General features: G+C 53.0%; 6 protein-coding genes across 6 annotated transcripts; 1 reads left to right on the forward strand and 5 right to left on the reverse strand.

The window, feature by feature from the left end:
- Positions 1 to 870: 870 nt before the first annotated feature.
- Positions 871 to 2,460, forward strand: HMPREF1541_10138 (uncharacterized protein; the record flags this gene model as incomplete). The annotated part of the gene is made up of 1 exon (XM_008714809.1): positions 871 to 2,460. The coding sequence occupies one exon, from the start codon at positions 871 to 873 to the stop codon at positions 2,458 to 2,460; it is 1,590 nt and encodes a 529-aa protein (XP_008713031.1).
- A 254-nt stretch (positions 2,461 to 2,714) lies between these two features.
- On the reverse strand, positions 2,715 to 7,258 carry HMPREF1541_10139 (uncharacterized protein; the record flags this gene model as incomplete). The annotated part of the gene is made up of 3 exons (XM_008714810.1): positions 2,715 to 3,509; positions 3,555 to 4,285; positions 4,330 to 7,258. 3 exons carry the CDS (start codon positions 7,256 to 7,258, stop codon positions 2,715 to 2,717), a joined length of 4,455 nt encoding a protein of 1,484 aa, XP_008713032.1.
- A 1,162-nt stretch (positions 7,259 to 8,420) lies between these two features.
- HMPREF1541_10140 (uncharacterized protein) lies at positions 8,421 to 9,709 on the reverse strand (the record flags this gene model as incomplete). Its single annotated transcript, XM_008714811.1, has 2 exons — positions 8,421 to 9,302; positions 9,359 to 9,709. 2 exons carry the CDS (start codon positions 9,707 to 9,709, stop codon positions 8,421 to 8,423), a joined length of 1,233 nt encoding a protein of 410 aa, XP_008713033.1.
- Positions 9,710 to 9,967: 258 nt separating this feature from the next.
- Positions 9,968 to 10,472, reverse strand: HMPREF1541_10141 (uncharacterized protein; the record flags this gene model as incomplete). Its single annotated transcript, XM_008714812.1, has 2 exons — positions 9,968 to 10,352; positions 10,402 to 10,472. The coding sequence occupies 2 exons, from the start codon at positions 10,470 to 10,472 to the stop codon at positions 9,968 to 9,970; spliced, it is 456 nt and encodes a 151-aa protein (XP_008713034.1).
- A 696-nt stretch (positions 10,473 to 11,168) lies between these two features.
- On the reverse strand, positions 11,169 to 12,170 carry HMPREF1541_10142 (uncharacterized protein; the record flags this gene model as incomplete). The annotated part of the gene is made up of 1 exon (XM_008714813.1): positions 11,169 to 12,170. The coding sequence occupies one exon, from the start codon at positions 12,168 to 12,170 to the stop codon at positions 11,169 to 11,171; it is 1,002 nt and encodes a 333-aa protein (XP_008713035.1).
- A 466-nt stretch (positions 12,171 to 12,636) lies between these two features.
- HMPREF1541_10143 (uncharacterized protein) lies at positions 12,637 to 14,310 on the reverse strand (the record flags this gene model as incomplete). The annotated part of the gene is made up of 3 exons (XM_008714814.1): positions 12,637 to 12,833; positions 12,888 to 14,057; positions 14,109 to 14,310. 3 exons carry the CDS (start codon positions 14,308 to 14,310, stop codon positions 12,637 to 12,639), a joined length of 1,569 nt encoding a protein of 522 aa, XP_008713036.1.
- Positions 14,311 to 14,519: the final 209 nt, after the last annotated feature.

Consider the following 14,519-nt stretch of genomic DNA (forward strand, 5'->3'; position numbering starts at 1 on the left):
CGTCCATCTGAGGATTTGCTCAAGTTTGTGAAGCGGATGAGCAGTGTCTAAGGGAGAATATAATCTTCAAATCAAACACGGATGGAAGACGTGTTCGCTTTCCTCAGACTCGCTCTCATGGTCATTACATTCAACGATTTGGCAATGACTGCTTTCCAGGCTAAGTATGCACACCTTTCACACACTATACTTAGTCTAGCATGTTGGCTGCGGCATGTATTGGCTTAGAGCTCATTGCCTGAAGACTGCGGCAGCACGGGGTGCAGGTGCTCACAATCGACGCATCTGCCTGCTGGGCGCTAATCGCTTAGAAGGTGTTGAATGCTGCTTGACCCTGCCCACAATGGGAGTATATCCAAAACCCGCTACACCTCAAGCTACGGTAACTGCATGCCCTTGGGGCCGTGCTGCACGGACCCGAATTGGTCATCATTTGCCAATCACAGTCATCCTTGGCGATGCCATGTTGGCGAAAGTCGCTTGATTTGGGCCGTGCGAAATACGCTTCTAGAGCCGAATCTCGCTCGGCCTCTTCAACTGTCCCAGACGGTGGACCAACTAAAGGACGGCGAACAACGTTATGCGTCTGCAAACGCTGGTAGGAGATCACCAGATCGACCACTACTCCACCTAGAATGCCAGACTTACCCCGCAAGCTGAATCTCCTAGCAACACTCCACATGTCTGTATCTAACTGCTTCAGCTTCGGCTTGTGAGACCTCGGTCCTGCGCAGCTATGAACTATATCAAGTGTGACATAGCCATGCCGCAGGCAGAAGTCCTTGCAATCGTGCCGCGCGACCTAATCCCATAGAGAAGCCCCTTTTCCAATCTTTGGTACAAAAGCATTGCTTCTACGCGTACTCCATCATGGCAGTCAACGAGAGTAAGCACGAAGCGATGGCAGTGATTGAACATGACGAGGATGCCGGTGCCAACCATGGCTTAGACCCGGAACGCAGCGGCAGCGCATCAGATGCTATGGGCTTCAAAGCTGCCGTCCGTCTTTATCCAAAGGTAGTTGGATGGTGTCTTGCTCTCACCACCGCCATCTTGCTTTGGGGCTACGACATGGTCATCGTTGGCTCCATCACCGCTGTTCCGGCCTTTCAACGCGACTATGGCTTCTGGTCCGAATCTGAGAACGACTACATCTTTCCCGCCACCTGGCTCGGACTCTGGTCTGCCTCGTCCCCGCTCGGTGCGACATTTGGATCAATCGCCGGGGGCTTCATTCAAGACCGCATTGGCCGCAAACGCAGCCTGAACATCGGAAGCATCATCTGTTTTGTGGGAATCGTCATTATCTTCTGTTCGCAATGGGTTTCGCATCTCGACAGCAAGCGTGCCACCTTTTTCGCTGGCAAGGTGGTTCAAGGTTTCGCCACCGGCATTATCAAGATCCAATGCCTGACATACATCTCCGAGAATGCACCAACTGCTCTGCGTGGGTCCGCGATGGCCCTTGTTCCCACCTTCACACTGCTCGGTCAACTCATCGGTGCCGTTGTCATTTACTCCATCAACGATATCGAGTCGGCGAGAGGGTATCTCATCGCCATTGGATCACAGTGGATCCTCTCATTGGCACCTTTCATCCTATCCTTTGTCATGCCCGAGTCTCCTGCTTACTTGATCCGCCATGGCCGCGAAGATGCCGCCATGCATTCCATCCGCCGCCTGGTCGCACCGAAGGTGGATCCCCAGTCTGTTTTCGATCGCACCAAGTACACAATTGACCAAGAAGCACGCATGGCCAGCGAGGTGCGCTTCGCAGACTGCTTCAACAAGGCACATATTCGACGTACGATGATCATTCTCTTCGCAAACTTCATACCCACGCTCTTCGGTCTGGACCTTTTAGCCACGAGCTCGTACTTCCTGCAGGTCGTGGGCATGGATTCTGGAACCTCATTAATCCTTCTGATATCCGGAATAGTACTCGGAATGATCGCAAATGGTGCGGCGCTGTGGGTGCTGACGCGGGTGGGCCGGCGACGGGTGACCATCGCAACTCTGGGTCTTTCCAGCCTGCTGTACACAGGCATGGGCATTGCCGGTATCTGGAACGGCAATCCGACCATCATCTATTCCGCAGTGACGTTGAGCGCTGTCATTTTTGTTTGCGGACTAGGTTGCTGGCCCGCAGCATACGCCATCATGGGCGAGACGAGCGCGTTGCGGCTGAGGGCAAAAAGTCAGGCACTTGGAGGTGTATCACAGCAGATTGCGAGTATCGTGTTCAAGTTTGTGCTGCCTTACATCTTCAACCCAGATGCAGGCAACCTTAAAGCGAAGACGGGGTTTGTCTACACGGGCTTGTGTGCCATTGGAGTAGTCGGAACATTCTTGTATGTACCTGAGATGAAGGGACGGAATGCGCTGGAGATCGACCAGATGTTTGAAATGGGTCTCAAAGCTCGAGAGTTCAAGAGCTGGTCCCGCACAGTGGAGACATAGGCAGAGAACGAAAGCTCTCCTTGAGTATTGAGCCATGGCGAGACAAGTCCTATCCTCAGGCCATCAGAACCTGACCAACGCCGACAGCATTGTCTGGCACGGTCCCCGACCTTACATCAGATCACACCCAACAGTCTTCGCCGATCACCCAAGATGCCCAACCCTCACTTTCGTCGACCCTTGCTACATGCGATCTGTGGAAAAGTGGCCAACGTAAATACTCAGGGTTACATGAGAACTAATGACCACATCTATCAATGACCACGAGCCTTTTTCAGTGCCTGTGCAACTCCCTCCACCGCACTACGCAGCACCTTCACCCTCTTCACCCGGAAGAGGTAATAGAACAAGATAGCGGCCGCCGTGTTGAAGATGATATATGCATAGCAAATTCCCAAGTTACGGTAAACGTCGCCTGGGTGGATATCGGAAAGCGCTAGGAATTGGTCCGCATTCTGAAGTGAGCAGTACTGGCATGATGTACTTGCTTCAGGATTTAGCAGCCTGCCGATCGCCCCTTCTTGAAAGTAGGGCTGCAAATATGTTGCACAGGTTGAGTTGTTCGGTGGGTTGAAGATGGCCAGCTCGTTCTGTGCGCAGTTGACCGGATGGCCTTGCAAACCAGCACCTGCCCAGCCGCCCATCAGGTAAGTCATGGGGCTGACGCGCCACATGAACTTCCAGAACGAGGGTAATGAACTCGGTTTCTGAAGTACGCCGGAAAACGTGATCATTAGACTGAACAGAAGTGCGGCGATGGGGCCAGCGGTCGGCGCATCCGGAAGTGCAGCGATCAACATGAAGGCGAAACTCGAAACGTACATATAGAAAGTGAGACAGAACGCAAGCATGGTGGCCGAGGTAGAAGCGGAGCCAGTGGTGTCAAAGACAGCGAAGTACCAGGAAATGAAGACCAGGACGCCAGCGAGGAGCTGCCAGGGGATTTCGACAAGAATGTTGGAGACCATGAAGACAGACCAGGAGTACATTCGCGAGGGGCGCTCGCGAACTTCATAAAGCGACCGTTGGGCGACGAATCGAGGCATGATCTGTTTCAGTCAGCGAGAGGCGAAGTGATGGCTGGTCATTCTTACCTGTTGAACGAGCGGGGTGAAGATTGTCAGGACCATAAAGATGGCAAAGATGGTGTTCTGCATGCCCGCTTGGGAGTCATCTGGCTGCCAGAACGAAAAGCCAACGAAGAGGGCGGAAGCAGTCACTAACCCAAGCTTACCGAGCACGTACGAGGGCGTCCGCCAGTATTGCTGAAAGACTCGTTTTGTAACGTACCAAAATTGTTGTGATACTGGCATAGCGTACTGTGTCGAGGCCACTTTTGTGTTCGCAGAGCTTCCTGCGTAGTCGATATGAAGCTGGTTGATTTCGCTCTGCACGGATTTTGCTTCGGTGCTGGCTTTCCACATGTTGTACCAATCGACAGACTTATCGGCGTTCTTCCCTGCAACAACTTCAAGTATATACTCAGCCGGGTTTTCAGCATTGCCGCAAGGCCTCGCGCCTCCTGATTCAAAATAGTTGATCAGCGCCCGAGAATTGGTGCCGATATCACCGAAGTATACAGTCTTTCCACCTTTCTGCAGGAATAGCAGACGATCGAATTGCTGGAAGAGCATGGCGGATGGTTGATGAATAGTCGTCAATATGGCTTGACCATTGTCAGCAAGACGCCGAAGAAGGCTGATAATGGACCACGAAGATTGTGAATCGAGGCCTGAGGTGGGTTCGTCCAGGAAAATGAGCAGAGCAGGTTTGGCAGCTAGCTCGACTCCGATCGTGAGCAGTTTACGTTGCTCGATGTTGAGGCCTGCAATAATCAGCTCCTGCACATAGGCTACTATCCGGACTTACCTTCGCCTGGCGATCCCACAATGGCTTCTGCAAAATCCTCCATTCCCAGCATTTTGATTACTTCTTCCACGAAAGCAAACTTCTCGTGCTTGGGAACGGCATGAGGTTGTCGGAGCAAGGCGGAAAACTGTAAAGCTTCCCGAACGGTGGAGGTCGATAGATGCACATCTTGTTGTTGAACATAGCCGGTCTTGCGCTGGAAGGAGCTGTCCATATGCCGACCGTTAACAAGCATGTCACCAGTGACAACGCCGACGTTGGTCCGCTTCGCAAGGACGTCAAGAAGGGTTGTCTTTCCAGCACCGCTGGTACCCATGAGAGCAGTCAGCTGGCCTGGCTTGACGTATCCACTGATGTTGTCGAGTAGTCTGCGAGTCCCACCTTCAACGGGCACATCGTAGCAAACGTTCTTCCAAGTGAAAACTTCTGTAGGCGCGGGGATGACGTTGACATTCGCTGTCTCGGAGTTTCCGATGTTGCCTTTCTCATCAACGCTGTCATTACTGGCTTCAACGTCGCCAGTCGACTTTCCGGCGGTCTTGGGTTGATGACCTCTTCTAAACACAAGTACCTCTCCAGTTGAAGGCAGCTTCCAGTTGAGCTCGGAAAGTACGAGGTACATGCCGTAGAAGGCAACCATAAAAGCGACAAGTATGCCAAAGTTTCTCCAGAGGTGGCTAAAGTGGTAGTCGTACGCTGATTCGACCCAACTGTCTCCCAAGACGCTGCGTTGCCCGGCTATAGCACCGGGCATGGCGCACTGAAAGCTTTCACCCTGTCCGTAAGGTGGTACAAGAGCCTGCATGGCGCACGGGAAGAGAACACCATGGACCTCGTTGGTAAGCAATGCTTCGAACACATAGGAAACCGGATTGATGTAGCTGATCCATTCAAACCAAGGCTGCATCAAGGGTCGCTGTATGCTGAAACCAGTATAGATGATGATGGCGAGAATTCCAATGCCCGCAAACCCCATGGCTTGTGCGTTTGATTTTGAGGCTGCAGAAATGCTTCGAAAACACGCAGACATGGTCAGCATGGTGCCGGTGGTAAATAGGTAGAAGGTGAAGAATGCGCCTGCTTCCTTCTTAAGGCCCGCAAGAAAGTACAATATGACGCCAAAAAGGGTACTGGTGAGCATTTTGACTGGGAAGTCGGCGATGACTCCAGCGAGCGCTTCCGATGATGGGTGATAGAGCGCGTATTGTGTGTGCTTCTCGACAATCGGTCTCTGCGCGAATACGGCTGGAATCTCGGCTACAGACATGAGGGTGTTGACGAGAACCACACAAAACAACACAGAGCCTTTTGCAAAGAAAGCATCGGTGCTAACAGGGGTATTGTAGAAGATACTGCCGACAATGAGTGCCTGCACTGTCTGTGCGATGATTTTTGAAATGGTTGCGGGCCTATCGTTCCACATCCGTTGATAAAATCTTCGAACGCAGAGACGGATCTGAGCAGGAACACTGATGCGGTAAGGCGAGGCCTGCCGGGAATGCTTGGACTGTGTCCGATTGTGATGTTCTTGGAACTGGTGCAAAGCATGATCGCCGCCGTCAACGTGATTGGTCATCCGGTCTAGCTCCTGTAAGGATACTTTGCGTTGTTCAGATTCTAGCCAGTGCTTCTCGAATTCGATGGGTGTGCGCGGGACTTTCGCTTCGAATCCGTGACGCGGCTTGCGTTCTGTGGGATTGGTGACGCTCGTGAGGAAATCTCCAGTAGTCATGCGTGGAGGACGCTCCCAGCCCATAGACTCAAAGTAGGCCGAAGCGTCTTGTGCGGGTCCGAAGTAAATCTGTCGGCCCTGGTAGAGCACTGTGGCCTTGTCAAACAGATCATATGTTGACTGACTAGCCTGATAGATGGCAACGGTGTGACTGGTACCCATTGTGTCGGCAGCCGTTCTCAAAGTGCGCACGAACTCGAGAGCTGTTGCAGAGTCCAGGCCGCGCGTCGAGTTGTCCCATGTGCCCATGAGAGCCCCAGTTAGTGCCATCTCGGCGATGCTGACCCGCTTACGTTCGCCACCACTTACCCCACGAACGTAGTCGTTGCCGACCCGGGTGTGTTGAGCGTGAGTGAGGCCAAAGAGATTCAGCGCTACGGCAACGCAGTAGTCAACGAACTTGTCGCGCGGTAGTTGGAGCAAGTTAGTGCTAGGTGCTCGTGAAGCCGATGCGAACCATAGTGTCTGACCTACGGTGAGGTGGGAAAAGTGTTGCTCGTTTTCCTGGTTGTAGAGGATCTCGCCGCGAAAATTCCTTATGTAGGTGTGTTGGGGTATGCCGTTATATGAGATACTTGAGTCCTCGTTGATCTTGGCGCCGTCTAGATGACCAGATATGGCCTTGAGAAATGTGCTACAGCCACTTCCTGGCCGGCCGAGCACGATGCACATCTCACCCTCTCGAATGGCACCATTGAAGCTGTGCAAGATGGTCCGCTTTGGCGAATGTCGACGTCGGTTGACAGATGCGAAACCGAAAGGAGTCATGAACATTGAACCCACGGTCTTGTGGATCATAATCTCATTCCCAGTGCCGGTCACGGTCAGGTTCCGAAAAGTCGTATTCACTCGAGGCCTCCTCATGCCGCGAAGCTCGAGCTGTCGCATGAGGTACTTGCACCATATCTTGAAGCTGAAGGATGGGTCGCTAGGATTGAGTTGCGGATTTGATGAGTCCATACCGCCATCTGTTGCAGTAGGTTGAAGTGCGACAGCTTGTGTGAAGTTTGTAGCTAAGCGGCTGAGCTCTTCGTTGTTGGCATAGTCAGCGTGTTCATCGTGATCGGCTTCGTAGCTCGCACGCGACGCAACTTCTGGGTGTGATGGTTCTGGGATCGTCGATTTGGTGGTCAAAGTCTGGCGGAGGATAGACCCAGTCTCTGAGGAGGTTCCTGAGGCATAATGCTCTTGTTGCATCGCTGCCGGCATAGCAGGTAAATGGCGGACTGCAGGTTCCTCGATCAAAAGGAGGCGCTTGACGAGGTTGTTAGGTAGTCGCAACAGTCAGTCTTAATTCGGGTGTCACTGCAGGTAGGAAGAATTTGTTGCCAATGTACGGTCAAGTAAGAGCACCGACGTGTATTTGAGTCACCTACTCCGCTGTATGTTTCGTTGTTGACACCATCAACTCTGGAAGGCCTGACAACGGGAGCAATATACCTGAGGCTCCATGTGCAGCATTCAGCGGTTGGAAGCTTGGCCAACGAAGCCAGGTCCCGCACCAGGGTTGTGTATGGCCAAGCGCGCTCATCTTCCACGTGAGAGCAGGGTAGAGGTGCCTGAAACAAGCTAGACTTGCGAAAAGCAAAAGCACATCTGCTCTCGAATGCGACTTTCAGCTTAGACACGAGGCGTCCGAATAGATGATTGGCATCCTTAGGAGCAATCGATGCGCGCGCAAAGGGCTATTTTGGGGATTCGAAAACAGAGTTGCGAAAGTCAACAACGACGACAAGTTATGTTGCGACGCAGAGCGTTACCTTATGTCAGAAGCCGAAATAGATGAGTCCAGCCGAACAAGTGGGGGGTAGTCAGGCCCTTTTGGAGCATCATGATAGGTCTCATGTTGCAATCTCGTATTTTCCCTCGCTTCTTACCATTATTACCCTTATTTCGCTTCAGCTGTGGCTTGCACGCTCCATCTCCCTTAGCTTCACCCCAGCTTTTCCAAACAGCCGCAGCTCTGTTCGAGCATACACTGCGAGTCTCTTGGCTTCGGGGCCGCCCACGAAGCGATGGGCTACTGTGTACGGTACGAGTCATCACGCGCGACTCCGCGTGAATTGGCGACATAAAGCCCCAACTGGGGATGCCAGTGGCTGCATGATGCAATGTCGTTGGGCGGCTGAAGGTCAACGGCACGGAAGTGTTGGGCTTCGATTTCTTGTTCGAGATGCGGCGAGAGATCTGTACGGAACCCAAGATAAAGTCACTCCACGGCAACGAGGTGCGAGCAAGTGGGTTATACGACGGCAAGTCTGCTCCAGTCGTCCCAAGGTGGTGTTGTCCACAGACTGGACTCGGCATGTCCTCGTAAACCTGCACAAGCTCATACCCACCCTGAGCTCAGACTTGACCTCTACAGAAACCTCTCAAACTTTTGCTCCACCTTATGTCGAAAGCCAACCTTCTCCGCAGCCCTTCCCTCCTCCATCCCGCTACCACTGCCACTATCTCCGACGATCTCACCCTGTCGGGCAAATACTTCGTCAGGCCGCACAGCGCGCTCTATAAAGGTCTCCCTGGCCGGCAACAGCAGTGACAGAGCTGTATACACCAATGCGGACCCAACAAAGCCAAGCAGCCACCCAAATTGGTAAGGATGGATGCCGACTCCTACTTCAATGTTGTTGTTGATGCCGTTGATAAAGCCTGGCAAACTGGGAGCTACACCGCAAAGGAATGCCACAATTGCTCGCCAGTTGACGCCGCCGGTGTAGCGATAAATTCCGTGCGGGTTGTATAACTCCACGGTGTCATACTTGCGTTTGTGGACTACCCAAAAATCGAACAGCATAATGGCTGCAATGGGCCCCAGAAAAATCGCATAAGCCGCCATGAAGTTTAAGAAGCTGCCCGCCGAAGCCAAGATCTTCCAAGGCACCAGTGCCCAGCAGAGGACTGCGGTGAGGAGCTGCCCGCGTCTGATGTTGATGAAACGTGGCATAAGTGCCATCAAGTCGTTTGCCGCGCTCAAGCTGTTCGCCGAGATGTTGACGCCCAGTGCAGCCAGTGCGAAGGAGAATGCGGCAAAGAAGCGTGCCGCCCGACTGTCCCAGTGCCCCACGAGCGCCATGGGATCCCATTCGAGGGTGCCATAGTGTGCCGCTCCTGCCGAGGACGAAACAATGCCGATGAACGAGATGAAGACGAAGAAGATCGGCAGCATGGGCACGTATATGCACTGCCACTTGACACTGACACGAGAGTACCGTGAAAAGTCTGATTGGTTGACAGACAGCTGGGTAACGTGCGCGTTAGTTGATTGGGTGGGACAATTGCTCATGGAATGCTCACCGTTGCGTAGTTCCCGATGACCGACGTCATAGAAGACAAAAAGGCCCATGAATACGCGCTTCCAGATACCTGTGGCTCCTGATCAAATATCTCTCCGCCGCTAGTGGTTGCGAACGCCCAAATCATGATCGCGACCCAAGCTGCAGGCACAATGATCGACTTTGCCATGAACAACAATCGGAGCTGATTTGGGTGCATACAGAGAAACGGGACCTGTGCGAGCCAGAAGAGAAAGAAGCTGATCATGGTAGCATCGTCGATGCCTTGCGATTCTGGGATGTGGTTCTCGAGCCTCAAGAATGATGGCCAAATCGCTCCGATCATGACTCGCACTGTATTAGCGCCATTCATGGTCTGGATTGCAAACCAAAACACTGCAAGAATCGCCCGGGAAATGATAGCGATGTATGATCCCCAGAATCCCCTATCGACATAATATTAGCCTCAATCAGGATGATGAGAGGACTTGTGCCATGCTAAGTAAGGAGGAGGTAGGGCTCTTCTTCGAGCACTGCTCCAACCTGAATATTACTTTGGAGCAGCAGAAAGCGGCGATTGTGGGCTGGGGCAGCACCTCCGCCGAAGTCGACGCCCCTGCCAGGAGTTTGGCTACTTACTGCGACATCGATCAGCACAAGCCGCAGAGACAGAGACAGTGCACGGGAAGGTCCAGGTATCCCGACTATCAAGCAGAGGCCCACTCTCCGAGTGTTCCAGAGGTGGACAGCTTACCCAGGATGCACGAGCGATGACCGGGAACGGCACATGGTGCAACACACCAATCGCACCATTGAGAGCGATCACGAAGGAGATGATGAAGAACGCCAACGCGACAATGCCAAGCGACTCTCGCCACGTGAGGCCTACGGCGATGATCCCAGCGGCAAACTGCCAGGTCGCCGCGTTGAAGGCATCCGAAATCCAGTAGGCGATGAAGGATGTGACGCCCCATTTGCGGTTGCCCGGGGGCACGGGATCAAGGTCTTTGTTTGTCCTACGGCAAGATCAGGGCTCATGCTTCGGAAGGAAACCAGAGTACTCACCATCGCGCATTGCCTTCAGCAAACGTCGAGACTGGCTGCTCGACTTTCAAATGAGGGCGCTTGAACCTCATGTTGGCGATGATTCTTCACGAAAGAGGAGCGTCTGGGATAGAGTCGAGACGGCCGTGGAGTCGTTCGACGCGCTGAGAAATGTAAAGTGGGTATTTGTAGCCCCGTCGCAGCCCTTTCGCCGCCCCAGCTTTCGGGGTAGTCCGCCTGATATACGTGATGGACTGATTGGTGCTTTTCCGCTCCCTTATCTTGTGGTATTCAATCCGATCGCCTTTTCAAATGCTTTCTGTTTTTGACAGCCCAGTGAACAGCACTTTTAACGTCATTTCAATCTGCTTCGGCGTTGGTTATCACAGCCCAAGCGCGCCAAGTCGAGCTAATCGCCCGTTGGATGCGCTTGACGCTTTTGGCAGGTCAAGTTGCGACAATGTCATGCAAGACGAACAGACGACTTGTTCTAGATCGGGTCCATCATTCAGGAGGGTAAGCAAAAAGTACTTTTGCATGTTGGGCCTCCAGGTTTGTAGACGGATGGTCACGGATGGTCGATGTTTGAGACAGCATCATGGTTTGCGAGTATATTTGCACGGTGCGGTGGTTCTTGATTCCAATAATTTCCGACCATTTTGGGAACCGCCAAACTCAACAAGGCAGCAATTGAGAGCTGCACAAAGACCGAAGTCTAGAGTTTCAGTCCGTGTCCCTATAAAGACTATTACAATCAAGCTGAGGCAGTAAAAGTCTTGGCGTTATCTTCACTCCTGAAATCCCACAAGCTCGATTCCCTTGTTCCAAAGCTTCTTTCCGAGCACCTCGTCCAGCGCATGCCTCGCGACTCCACCGCCGCCCATTTCATGGTTATCTGTGGGCTCCTGGATCGCACAGTCATTCAGGTAGAGTCCACCTTTCCCCTCCACTTCCTTGTCCACCGCTGCCACCAGCGTCGTTGCAGAACCCTGCTCGACATCTTTCATTGTCTTCCTGATCTCCCAGTTCTTTTTCAGCTCATCTACCATGGTCTGGATGTGTACTTGGAGGGGTGTGTCGATCGCACCAGGGTTCAATGCTAGGCTGTGCAAGCCCTGAGCTGCATACCGCCGCTCAATCTCATTCGTCATAAGGATCTGCGCTGTCTTCGCTTGCCCGTAGCCGACAAATCGATCGTAGCTGCCGTCTTGATCGAAGTTGAGGTTGTCAAGATTGACGCTTGCTACCTTGTGCGTGCTGGAAGACACGTTAATGACGCGAGAGCCGAACTCCGGTGAAGCAGCCGCAAGCAACGCTGGCTTGAGCAGAAGGAAGAGCAGGAAATGGCCCAGGTAGTTGACAGCGAACTGCTCCTCAAAACCATCCTTGGTGAGACGACGGTCCTCAATGGCCATGACGCCAGCGTTGTTGATCAGTACATTGAGCTTACTCTCCCGACTCAGGAACTCTGTTGCACAGGCGCGAACACTGGACAAGTCGCCGGTATCGAGCTGCAGGAGCTCAACGCGGCCCGGTTCCAGTAGTCTTTTCAGGGCATTGCGGCCCTTGTCTAGGTTCCGGGCGGTGGCATAGATCTTTGCACCTGTAGACTTGAGGGCTGCAACGGTGGTGATCCCGAGGCCGCTGCTCGTGCCCGTGACCAAGATCACCTTGTCGGTCCATTTGCCCACAAGATCGTTGTAGTCGACGATTTGCTGCGCCGTGGGACGCGAATCGCCTGGGCCACCGAGGTTCTCGTTCCGGTGGAAGTCTTCGTAGCGTGTCGTCATCTTGCGATCCGATCAATGTGGGCTGGATAACGGACGTGTCTGCAATGTCTCGTTACAGGTTCTATGCGCTGAATGTACGTTCGCTGGCCATGGACACGCGTGCAGCAATATCTTATAAAGTGCAAAGCCATGACGCCTAGTCGTGATTTTACCGACACGGACTTAATGCCAGGATTCCTCGTGTAGCTCTGCACGAGGTTCAGTGTTCGGTCATGTTGAAACAACCTTCACATTGGCAGCTTCAACCTTACTGCGACGGCTTCGAGGTCCTCCGGGACGCCCTCTGGTTGGGCGGAGCCAAGTAGTTCCATCCACAGCTGAAAATTCCCCGACTCGAGTGAATAGGACCATGTCGGAAATAAGGGTTCCCCACCAAGTGAGCAAGTCGTAATTCCGAACTTCAGGTGTCTGGCTCCAGTCACATGATCGGCAATGGTCGGTCGGACTTTACTGGCTCTCGTTAGTCCTAATCAGGCTCCTCTCTCTGCTCAATATGCTCGATGTCTCTTCCAATCGAGTTGTTGCTCTCAGAGGGACCCTGCTTCTCGGTTCGCGGAGACACAAAATCAACTAGATCGGTTGGCTGCGTTCGAGCCATACGCACAGGATCGAAGATACTTTTGGATGCGATAAAGATCTCATCAATCTCCTCAAGGGCACGACCTAATAAATATCAGTTGTGTTTTTCTAGCGGAACGACCATTGGAGCTGCCGTACCTTTGGTTTCGGGGAAGAAAAAGTATATTATCGGGACCCACGCAGCATTGAGGACACAATAGACGATGAAATAACGCCATCCGATATCCGTGAAAGCTATCGGCGTAACTTCAGCCACGAGGAAGTTGAAGAGCCAGCTCACTGCCGTGGAAATTCCGCAGATTGCGGCTCGCTGCTTAGCTGGAGCGATCTCGCTGGCATAGAGAAATGGAATGCCCAGAAAACCCAATGTATAAACCGTCTGGTACAGGTAGACGAAGAAGACCGCTGTCTTCAATACGCTCTTGTTGCTCGGATGGGATACTAAGCCTGCGAGGAAGGCGAAGCAGGCTGACATCGACGCCGCCGACCCGAGCATCAACGTTCGCCGCCCATAGCGATCCACGGTGAAGGAACAAATGGACGAACCGAGGATAATGCAGAATTGCGATGCAGCTGCCAATGCTTCTGCCGTCTTGACGCCGAAGCCGAGCTCTGATGCGTAGAGACTGGAAGCATAGTAGGTGACGCTGTTGATACCTGTCATCTGGAGCATCATCTGCGCAATGCACCCAATGAGAGCCCTGTGCAGCACTCGCTGCTCCCCCATTGTGAAGAGCGATCGCAAGTCTGTACCTCCAGATACATCTAAGCTGATGCGAATGTCTTGCAGCTCCTTCTCCACGATTCCGGGATCCTGGTGAAGCAACTGCAAAATCTCTCCTGCCTCATTCGAGCGACCTTTCTTCATCAGCCAGCGTGGGCTCTCTGGTAGAGTGAAGATAGTTGGCATTGCGATGGCAGAGAACAGCATCGGAACTGCGAGCGGAAAGCGCCAAGCGAATGAGCTGGAGGAGTATGAAGTTGCGAAATCGATCCACAGAGCAAGCGCCAGGCCGATGCCGCAGAAGATCCCGAATGCTGACACATGCGAGCCTCGGGAGGACGCTTTGGAAAGTTCTGACTGCCAGACAGACGTGGTTGCAATGACTCCACCGGTTCCAAACCCCAGAACCAGACGAGATACAATGAATTGACCGAACGAGAAGGCCGTGCACATGAGAAGGGCGCCGATGGCATTAAACAGGCAGGAAATCCAGAGTGTCCATCGGCGGCCGACTGTATCGCCGAAGAAGGTACAAGCCAGCGCTCCGAAGACACCCATGAGGGTGTAGAGCGCTATGACAGTCCCTACAAAAGCCGTCAGCTCGGATAACAGTACCTTTTGTCAGACAATTTCACCTTGGACTGTCGAATTGTAGCGCTTCCTCTCGCCTTCATTGTTGATAACATCCATCTGCGGAAATTGGTCGTTAAAGGAGCGCGTGGTCAGGACACCCCCTGCAGCGGCTTGATTATAGCCAAAGATGGAGACCAGAACGCACGCCTCAGCCCAGATGGCCGCGTGCAGCCTTGGACCTCGCAAGCCCCAATATAGCTTCATCTTGTAGTCGTGCGATGTCACTTTGCTGTTTGAATCTGAGGTTCCTATGCCTCATGCTCAGGCGAGGGCTCTTTATAATATCAGCATTGCAGTCCCCGCCTGGAGATCTACCTACCGAGGGTGACGTTGGAGCTAGTTACCTCCAACAGGGCATTCGCCACTCAGCACGTGGGCCATGGATTTTGATTCATCCATTAGGACACTCGTGA

The sequence above is a fragment of the Cyphellophora europaea genome (assembly GCF_000365145.1).
Source record: "Cyphellophora europaea CBS 101466 unplaced genomic scaffold supercont1.12, whole genome shotgun sequence".
NCBI classification, from domain to species: Eukaryota; Fungi; Ascomycota; class Eurotiomycetes; order Chaetothyriales; family Cyphellophoraceae; genus Cyphellophora; species Cyphellophora europaea.